The sequence below is a fragment of the Chrysoperla carnea genome, chromosome X, assembly GCF_905475395.1.
Source record: "Chrysoperla carnea chromosome X, inChrCarn1.1, whole genome shotgun sequence".
NCBI lineage: Eukaryota > Metazoa > Arthropoda > Insecta > Neuroptera > Chrysopidae > Chrysoperla > Chrysoperla carnea.
Window position 1 is genome coordinate 24930125 of NC_058342.1, and position 10957 is coordinate 24941081.

General features: G+C 32.2%; 1 protein-coding gene across 1 annotated transcript; it reads left to right on the forward strand.

Moving 5' to 3' along the window:
- The first annotated feature begins 828 nt into the window (after positions 1-828).
- Positions 829-9323, forward strand: LOC123302522 (alpha/beta hydrolase domain-containing protein 17B). The gene is made up of 4 exons (XM_044885493.1): positions 829-1533; positions 7521-7796; positions 8191-8323; positions 9195-9323. Exons 1-4 carry the CDS (start codon positions 1163-1165, stop codon positions 9276-9278), a joined length of 864 nt encoding a protein of 287 aa, XP_044741428.1. The 5' UTR covers positions 829-1162; the 3' UTR covers positions 9279-9323.
- Positions 9324-10957: the final 1634 nt, after the last annotated feature.

Sequence of the window (10957 nt, forward strand, 5' to 3'; positions counted from 1 at the left end):
CAAGATGATTTCAGCTTAAATTGTAGGTTTCGAACTCTGTAGGTTTCGAATTGTAGGTATATAAGAAAAGTTTAGAGTTGAGAGTTGAATGAGTAAATTTGATAGTGTACCTATTGCGTTCACCACGTTACGACCCCTTAAAAGAGGGTTGAAAAGCAATTTCTATTTTCTCGTTTGTTAAGTCTTCCAGTTGGCTTATCCAAAAAACCGCATTTGAATGTCTTACACTCAACTTCAATATATGGAAATAGTTGGATAACGAAAATCACGGGTCATTGGAGCATTGTTTATTTTTTATGAAATGCCTGCGATGTATACATTTGAAATAAACATAGCGAAAGGTACAGGATCCCATTAATTATTATAAAAATTAATTAATGTAAATAACTTATATTTAATACCATAAAATTATTATCTTTTGTACGTAGCTCACTGAACTCTGATGACATCTATCAAATAATTTGAATACAACAAAACAAATAATGCATCAGGAACAGGCTTTACATTAAACATCCACATTTACAAAACTTTTGTGTAAAATGTAACCTAATCTAAAATTTAGTTTGATTTTAACCAGCAATTAAATAAATATAAATCAAAAAAATTAAAATAATATTTAATTAAATAAAATTGAGAGAATTCATTTTTAAAAGAAGTTTAGAAAATTTTGATGTATGTTCCAGTGATACGCAAACAATATATATTTTTGTAGAGGAGGAAAGAGTTCGAAAAAAAAAACAAAGAACTGATTAATCATTAAAGATTATTCAATTCAAAAACAAAGTTTTCTAGTGAATTTGTTGTGAAAAGGATTTTTGAATTGGCTCAAAATATTTTAGAATGGTTAAACAAAAACGTTGCTATTCATAGACATTTATAATAATTTTCATAAATAAAATAACTATAACAGAAACAGTTGTATGTGCGCAAGACAAAGCAAAAAGTGACTGTAAAGAAGAGTAAAATAATATTAGAAGTATACATCGGTAATGAAAACATATAAAAATTTAACAAAAAATTCATTAAAAATTGAACATCGCACATTTGTTAATAAACATATGTATAAATTTGTGTATGTAACGTTTGACAGTTGATTGTCAAAATTAGTGGGGTATCGTGTAATAATCGCACCGGAGAAGGTGCGACTACATCGATTACGACAATGAATGGACTCAGTTTAAGTGAATTATGTTGTTTATTTTGTTGTCCACCGTGTCCGGGACGTATTGCAGCAAAATTAGCATTCCTACCACCGGAGCCCACATATGAATTTCAAGCAGATGAAACTGGTTCAAAGTTTTCATTGAACTTAACGGATCGGGCGGAATGGCAATATTCGGAGCGCGAAAAAGAAAATGTTGAAGGATTTTATACACGTACAAGTCGTGGCAATCGTATTGGATGCTTGTTTGTACGATGTAGTTCAACTGCACGATTTACAATACTATTTTCACATGGAAATGCTGTCGATTTGGGACAAATGAGCAGTTTTTATTTAGGTTTAGGATCACGTATTAATTGCAATATATTCAGGTAAATATCTTCTTTGTTTTTGATTTTTTTGTAATAATATCTGTCACATATTTTTACCTCGGTGTACAAAGTATAAAATGAGGTTTTGTTTTCAATGTCGAAAATCGATTATGTTTCCTTGGGCGCCAAGTTTTAACTTGTTTGTAATCAACTAGATACATAATCAATATTTTCGAAATCTCGTTTAGTGTTTTTTTATTATAACAAAATGAATTCTAAATTTTATTAAATAATTCAATCAATTTAAACATGAAAAAAGGGGGCGAACGCTGCATCAAATCAGATGTTTTGTTTTTTTAATATATTGTTTGCAATGTAAAGGCAATGTTCAATTCAAGTTTTCTACCTCGGGAAAACGATCAAATCATGTCGAAAAATAAGAAAAACCTCAAAAATTTTGACCTTTTTCAGTTTTTGTTGATTTTTACTTGGAAGGATTGGTTTTTCATCAGAAATTGTAGTATTCATTTCTAAAAAAGGTTAAATTGGCAATAATTTGAGATCAAGCCGGTTTTTATAAGAAAGATAGTATCAGTCTTTTTTTCAAATTACACGATTTTTCGTCAGTTTTCATCTTGTGAACCGTTAGAGATAAGAAAAAGTTTAAAATTAAAAAATGTTCTTTATAAAAAAATAAGCAACTTTGGTTTGAAACTTTTTTTCGTAAGCATCATTGTTTGCCCGTGAAGGCGCAAATTAGGACAAAACTTTGGTGTGAAAAAACTAGTGAAAACAAATAATTAGCGTGAATGAATTGTTGAAATACCCTGTATAGATAGAGTTGAATTGCTTGCATAATTTTTTTTTTTTTTAATTAGAAGAGTTTAAAAAAAGCACACAAATATGGCAGCCTTTCGGACACTATTTATTTGGTTTTCGAAAATTTTCGCCAGTAATTTCTATAATTTTTTTTTCGTTTTTTTAGAATGTTTTACAAGGCCACTAGTTGAAGCTACCTGCAAATTTTCAACTCTCTATTATTTATAGTTTTGGAGAAAATGGACACCAAAGTTTTGTTTTAATTTGCTCCTTTACGGGTAAACAGTGATGCTTACGAAATAATGTTGAAAACAAAAGTTGTTTATTGTTTTATGAGGATCATTTTTTACATTTAAACTTTTTACAAGATGAAATTTTGCGTAAAATAGTGTAACTTGAAAAAATTGACAATTGATCTATTTTTGTGGGAGTAACCTTTACACTACGCTTCACTCCATACACTTTTTGAGGAATGAAAATCGTAAAAATCCCGTTTTTTCAAATTTTACGAGTTTTTTATTCGAATACTGAAGGGCTTAGAGAAAAATGTCTAAGAACATTTTTTTTTTAATTTTGACCTTAATTATATGATAAAATTTTTTCCGAAAAGATTCGGTCAATATTATTTATTCGTTCAAAAAATATTAATTTTAACATTATCCTGCCGGGTTACCCACCGACGCACTTTTACGTTCAAGAGCATTATTTAAATGGGATCCTGAAAAAATTTTCCATGCGAAAATTATTCGTGTTCAATTGCGGATTTTACCAGGTCTAGATATCTAAGTGTATACCAGGTATTCAAACAATTAATTTTATTAGTTATTATCTTCACTTGTTTTATAATCACTTTACAAACATAACATTCGAGACACAGGATACGAATTGGCAAATGGAAAATTTTTCTTGGAATTTCCAATGTAGAATTTTTTTTTATATAACCTGTATATATGAAATATACAGCAAGGTATACTAAGTAAAGTCCCAAGTTTAGTACCACTTAAAAATATTGATAATACGAACAAAATTTTGGTATAGGTGTTTATAGAATCATCTAATTAGTCCATTTCCGGTTGTCTGCCCGCCTGTCCGTTCATGAACACGATAACTCAAAAACGAAAAGAGATAACAAGCTGAAATTTTTATATCGTACTCACGACGTAAAAAGTGAGTTTGAGTTCATAAATGAGCAACATAGGTTAATTGGGTCTGGGGTCCGTAGGACCCTTCTTGTAAACCGTTAGAGTTAGAACGGAAGTTTAAATGCAAAAAATGTTCCTTATAAAAATATAAACTTTTGTTTGAAACATTTTTTCGTGAATATCACTATAAAAGATACGGAGTAAAATTTTCAGGTAATTTCAAGTAGTCTTCTTGTGAAAAAATCTCGAAAACTGAAAAAAAAAAATTGTATTGGTTTTTTAAAATTTTCTATTTTGTTTAAAACTAGCTGCGAACTTCTCGCTTCGCTAGAATACAAAGATTATTGTGTCATAATCTTCACTTCATATGCCGTCACTTACCCTCCTTTTGTTCACAATTTCTTTAACCTCTAAAATTATCAATGTTTCTCTACTATATTATGCATATATTTTACAGTAAAACCTTCCTCTTGAATCACTCAATCTATTAGAAAAATCCACATTAAAATCCGTTGCGTAGTTTTAAAGCATACATGGGGACATAGGGACGGACAGCGGGAAGCGATTTTGTTATATACTATGTATTGATAATGCAAATAGTAACATTGAAAACTTTCTATACAGCGTTTTTCAACAATTAATTCAGTCAATTGTTTGTTTACACTTGTTTATTAAATTTTTTTGTGGATGATGGAACTTTGATCTTTGTGATAGATATAATATGGTACTTTGCAAGTGGCCATGAAGAATTTAGCATAAATTGTAAACACTTTTAAATGTCATGAATTACAAATCATAGAAAAATTTTTTAATTTTTAAAAGAAAAACCTTCGTCGATGCTTTGGGTGGGGAGTGGGGAAGGAATATGTAACGAAGTAGACAAATTTTTGATCAATAGGGCTCTCATTGAAGAGCCCAGGTAGATTTACGAAGACTAAAAAAAAGCGTGGGTCAAACCGTGATGTAGGGACAGAAAAGCTACAAAAATCCGCCTACAGGCCACAAAAGTTGCAAATACGGCACTGCATAGTACACAGTAATTATTGACATTTAAACGCCCATTTCTTAAACTTTTACATCTGGATGGTCGTGCCCTTTGAGACTTTTGAACAGGATACTAAGATTTACGAAATCTCGCATTATGAGCGAAGGACCCCGCACGAATTCTCCTAAATCTTCTTCGGATCGTTCTGATCAAAAGCTTTCTCTCGGCCACTCTTCGGCCCGGAGTAGTTTTCGAGCTACGGGGGATCAATGCTATACTTATATCATAGTTAAGTATATGACTACCGTCATAAAAATAATACAAGCGGGGTCAGGTAGAGGCTGCTGCCCCCTCTAAAGATACATAAAAATGGTTAAAAGCACCCAATTGCTTTAAAAAAGTAAAATTCTACTGAATTCAAAATTTCAGTTATCGGATAAGTTTAGTAAGAAATTAGAATCAATCAAGCTACGTACAAATTTTCAACTAACCATCTTTTATAGTTTTTGAGAAAAAGGGAACTAAATTTTTTACCATAATTTAGATTCTCACGGGAAAACAAAGTTATTTACGAGAAAATGTTTCATAGAAAGTCATTTTCCTATCTAATCGTGCGGGGTCCTTTGGCCGAAATCCAATTCCCATAAGATTTATGCGGGATCCTTGATGATTTTTTAATCGCGTTCGTACATCTCATCGATGGCTTCATCAGTGTGTATATTTTTTTGAGACACTTTGTACATTGTAATTATTATTAATAATAATAAATTATAAAATAGTTAAAAAGGAAAACATTGCTTAGTAGAGCATTTTTATATTATAAACATATCAACAAATTTAATTTACATTCATAATATATAATAATAGTTGTATTAGTGTTTATGAAATCAATTCTGAAATAATATATTTCAATATTTTAAACAATTCCATTACCACAAAATTCATTAAGGATGTACGATCAAGGTAGATTTAGTGTTGAAATTTTTATACCCTGTATATATGGAATATAAAAGGTTGCTTTTTATACTATTTATATGAAATATACCAAGGTATACTAAGTTTAGTCCCAAGTTTGTAAAGCTTAAAAATATCGATACAGTGAACAAAATTTTGGTATAGATGTTGATAAAATATCACTTTATTAGTCCATTTCCGCTTGTCTGTCTGTATGTCCGTCTGTTGTCTGTCATCACGATTAAGTACTCAAAAACGAAAAGAGATATGAAGCTGAAATTTTTAAAGCGTGCTGAGGACGTAAAAAGTGAGATCGAGGTTGTAAATGAGCAACATAGGTCAATTAGGTCTTGGGTACGTAGGACCCATCTTGTAAACCGTTAGAGATAGAACAAAAGTTTAAATGTAAAAACTGTATACAAGAATTTTCTTGAAACATTTTTCCTAAATATCTTTGTTTACCCGTGACGGTCCTAAATTAAGGCAAAATTTTGTAGGTAGTTTCAAATATTGAGTTTATTAATTTTAATTTCATTCTAAATCCATCCGATAAGATTAAGATTGTCATAGGGGTCAATTTTCAGGAAAAATTTTTTGAAATTCTGACTTCAATTGATTTGTTTTAACCTTGCGAGCGCTACTGAAGATATGGCTGTAATGAAAATTAAAATATAGTGTCTGGTGGTCGTCATATTGTGAAAATGTATGTTTCTGTGTGGCACTGTAGAGATCAAACGGTGGGGTCGATATTACGTCAATCGATTTGTCTTAACCTTGCGAAGGCTACTGAAGACATGGCAGTAATAAAAATTCAATATGACGTCTGATGAAAAAAAATATATACGTGTTTTTGTGTGGCACTCTAGAGACCAAACGCGTAGGCCGATATTGATGATTCTAACGTCAATCAATTTTTCTTAACTTTGCGAGAGCTACTGAAGATATGGCATTGATGAAAATGTAAATATGACGACCACAAGACGCCATATTGTGAAAAAGATAAAAAATGAAAGTCGGCGAACTATATCAAGTGAGGTATCATTGAATAGCTATACCACTTACAGAGGTAATTCAGTGCCAAAGTGTTGAGACCTCAACATGAGTTCCAGTTATGGAGGTTTCTTATCTATCCAGGTCCCACTTAACCAAGTTTCACTGTAATTGTTTTTGTACTATCTAGTTGAGTGAAATTAGGTAAAAATAATGATTGTGGTCCCGTGTTCATGTTCGTGTCCGTGCCAGTTGGTGTAACCTTACTATCAATAACATTGTTAATGCTTTTATCATGACATTCTAATAAAAAAATAATCACTAGTGTTATTTGTACAGATTCCATAAAAATATGATACTAAAAAAATGTTTAAAATTAATTGTTTATTAAATATGATTAGCGAATTCGTGACACGCTTCGTCTGTCTACCCAAATTATTATTTTATTCTTCAAAAATTTCACGCTGCAATAAATAAAATAAAACTTGTGAGCAACAGAACTCTATCACTAAAGTCATATTTCCCCCCTCATTGTATATTTTTTATTATAATGTAAAACCAATCTTAAATCTAAACAAAAACCTCAAAAATTTTGACCTTATTTTAGTTTTTGCCGATTTTGACCTGGAAGGGCTGGTTTTTCATAAAAAACTGATGCATTTATTTTTAAAGAAGGTTAAATTTGCAACAATTTGAGAGTAAGTCGGTTTTTATAGGACCGATAATTTCAGAGATACAGCTTTTCAAAGTTTGTCTATTTTTTCAAGTTATACTATTTTTCGCAAAATATCATCTTGTAAACCGTTAGTCTATATTACATAGTATAAGTCTATATTTTCGGAGAAAATATGACTAATAATTATATATACAGGGTGTTTGGATTTTTTTTTGAATTGGAACACGTTGCAAACGCGCTAATTTTGCTGAATAAGCTCATTTATTAATCTCAGTTCATTGGCATAGATAGAAACTTTTAGTAATTAAGAACCGCCCCCTCCACATATAGCGGTTAATGGAAGGAACTAAAAAAAGTTTTCAGTAAAATGGTACAAGGCTGTTCTTTCCAAATTTCGAAAAATTTTCTATTGCCTTAGCCCAGGAATTAAATAAAATTGTGATTGCTTCATTAACTTTATTTTCTCATCTTTTTTTTTCAGTTATGACTATTCAGGTTATGGTGTTAGTGGGGGCAAACCATCTGAAAAGAATTTATATGCAGATATAGATGCAGCATGGCATGCGTTACGGACCCGTTATGGAATCAGCCCTGAGAATATAATATTATATGGCCAAAGTATTGGAACTGTGCCAACAGTGGATCTTGCCTCACGGTATGAAGTTGGTGCTGTAATTTTACATTCACCCTTGATGTCTGGTATGCGTGTTGCTTTTCCAAATACAAAACGAACATGGTTCTTCGATGCATTTCCCAGGTAAGGACAATTTTAATACGAATTAAAATCCCAAGAAGAAAAAAACTAAAACCCGACTACGTAAAGTATCAAACTAAGTGATCCTAAATTTTTTTACCCCATGGATAATTTTGAAATATTCAAAATTTTGTAAATTTGTTCTCCGCCAAATTTTCCTCTGAGAGCATCGAGCGTGATACTTAAGATAGATATCGTCCTGTAAGCATAGTGTCAAAAAAATTTCGTAGCGCAGAAGCTGCGTTAATTAACAAATTCCTTCAGAGATGGAAAAAAAAATTTATCGATTTCACCATTATTCACGAAGTAACATCCTATCAAAACTCACTAAAAAATTTGCAAATGTAAAATGGACGGTTAATTTTGTTTTTAATAAGAATTGTTTCTTTTTGTGTAGCATTGACAAAGTTCCAAAAGTGACATCACCAGTTTTAGTAATTCATGGAACTGAAGATGAAGTCATTGATTTTTCACATGGGCTAGCAATATTTGAACGATGTCCACGTGCCGTGGAACCACTTTGGGTTGAGGTAACTTTTTTTTTTACTTATATAGCCATAAATACTTCTCTCAATTTCATAAATACTGCGAAGATAGTCTGAAAATTTTCACCAAATCAGAAATAAGTAGCTTATAAAACATTGTAAGTCTATTCACCCGTCCAAATGGTATTTGAATCCTTTGGATTCTAAACGTAAAATTTGGATTAAGTGGATAAGTATTTGAATTCGAAATTGTCTTGGAAATATATTTGATATAAAGAAGGGTGTTCGATTTTCTAGAACATTTTTCAATGTGCCAACATTTTGGTCACTGTACAGCTCTTACCTTGAGCAGATGGACTCATTTGAGCTTGAATTTCTTTGACGACCTCCCCAGTCTTGTCCGTTGACGTCAGAGAACTCCCTTTGTTCTTAAACAGCTCCAAATGGTTCATAGAGTAATAGCTGGAGATGAACTACGAAGGGGACCTTTTTTATTGTCAAATAATTTTGATAAGAAAAGTCGATGTAGAGATGTTAAAATTTTCATACTGCCCTTCTTCTTGCCCCTTTACCTATTTTTAATTATTTTAATTAAAAGCTTAAATGGCTGTCGTAGTAATCAATTTCAGTAAAAAGGGACCATCCATTAATTACGTCATACGTTAAGTGGGGGGGGGGTCAACGAAATGTAACATTGTGTGGCAAAGGGTAGAGGGATCAAAAGCTTTTAATTTTAATTATTTATATTAAATTATAAACTATATGACGTCACAAAAAATGGGGGGCTTCAAAAATGTGACCTGTGACAATGGGGAGAGGAGGTTTAAAATCGTAAAATTGGTGTGACGTAATTTATGCATGGCCCCAAAGGATGAGCTAAACATTTGCTAAGTGTATATTTGATTTGTTAAAACAGGGTGCCGGGCACAATGACGTCGAACTATACAATCAGTATTTGGAACGGTTAAAACAATTTGTCAGTGTTGAGTTGCTCAACTGACAAATACTAAACGCAGTTACTGCAACTGGTGGGGATAGTGGGGCAATTGGTGGCAATGCAGCATCGGCAACAGTTACAACAGCAACTGTACAAGGGGATGAAATTACTGTAAGTTCTGGTGGTACAACAAATTCTGTTACAGAAAAGTTACTCTAGCCTTGCGCTTCGGGCGAAACATCACATAATATTGTTTCGTCCGCGACGCAGCAACAACATCCAGGCCACAAAAGTTCCTTAAATCTGTATAATCATTATCGTCAATGTATGACCAAGTGCAAATGTAAGCAAACACCTTCGCAACAAACTACTGATCGACATCAATTGAATGGCATTCGAGAAAACAGCTTGATTCAACGACAATTCACACCAACAAATAAAATGAACAAGATGTCGGTTTCAGTAGGACTAGCAGCTAAGTGTCCTTCCCCGCATCCATCAATAAAAGGTACTCGTACAGTGGCAGCGAGTACATCCTCCTCCTCCAATACTAACAAAGAACAATTAAACTGTAACAGTAGTTCATTTCGACGTAAACAGCGACCACAAATTGTTTCAAATAACACATCACCGGATGAAGAAGATGATCATATCGCAAATGGTCATCATATTGCGATACTTAGTGACGACAATGATGATAATCTTGGTGATGACGAAGAAAATGATACCGACTACGGAACAGATAACAGTTCCGAATCCGATAATAACCTAGAAAATTATTTAAAAATCACCATACCATCAGACTGTCGATTAAAACAATCGATAACACCAACAAATTCCCCACAATCGCAAAGTATCCAACATTCCCCCCATCATGCAATTAGTGTGTTAAGTTCCATTTTAGCGAAATACGAGACATCTGGTTATATCGAAACACATCAACGTAAACGTGATGAGTTTATATGGAATCGTCAGATCAATAGTGAACGAACATCACCACGGATAATGCGTCAAAATACAACGGATGTTCCTGTTAAATCGCGTCGTAATAATTGTTACTGTTGTGTACAAAGTTCTTCAAGTGCTTCCTCAACTAAAAATCCAAAAAAATTATATCATCAACATACAACTTCACATCATTATATGGCGGCAAATTTAAAATCACGTACTTTATCACTACCACAATGTTCATTCACTGATGATTTTGATACAACTAAGTTGACAACAATGTGTTCGGATGTTAATTGTCGTTGTATTCATGTGCAATCAGCAATAAAAACTAAAAAAAATGATGTACAGTGTAATTGTTCTACTCTGAAATTATCAACAAATGTCAGTGATGTTTTAGAAACTACATGTTAAATTTATGGTGCTTCGAGCCGGAATGATCAAAAAATTTTCAAATCAAGAAAAAAATATCAACGCAAACAAAAAAAAACAATTCTAAAAATTTTTTTACATTAATTTTTATGCATCGTTACTTACTTAATTTTTAAATATTATTCAGAGTGCCAGATTTGAGAGTGCGAAAGAAAGAAGAGAGTTGTGTGCGACCGCCTCCCCCCCCCCCCCCTTTCCCTTCACTCGAAGTGTGTGATTTATGTGATTGTTTTATTAAAAAAAATAAATAATAAATAATAACTGCTAATATGATAATCAAATCTATTCGGGAAATTACAAGACAGTTTATTATTAATTTCAAAACAATTGAATCCATTATATATACACGGTGTTCTGTTATT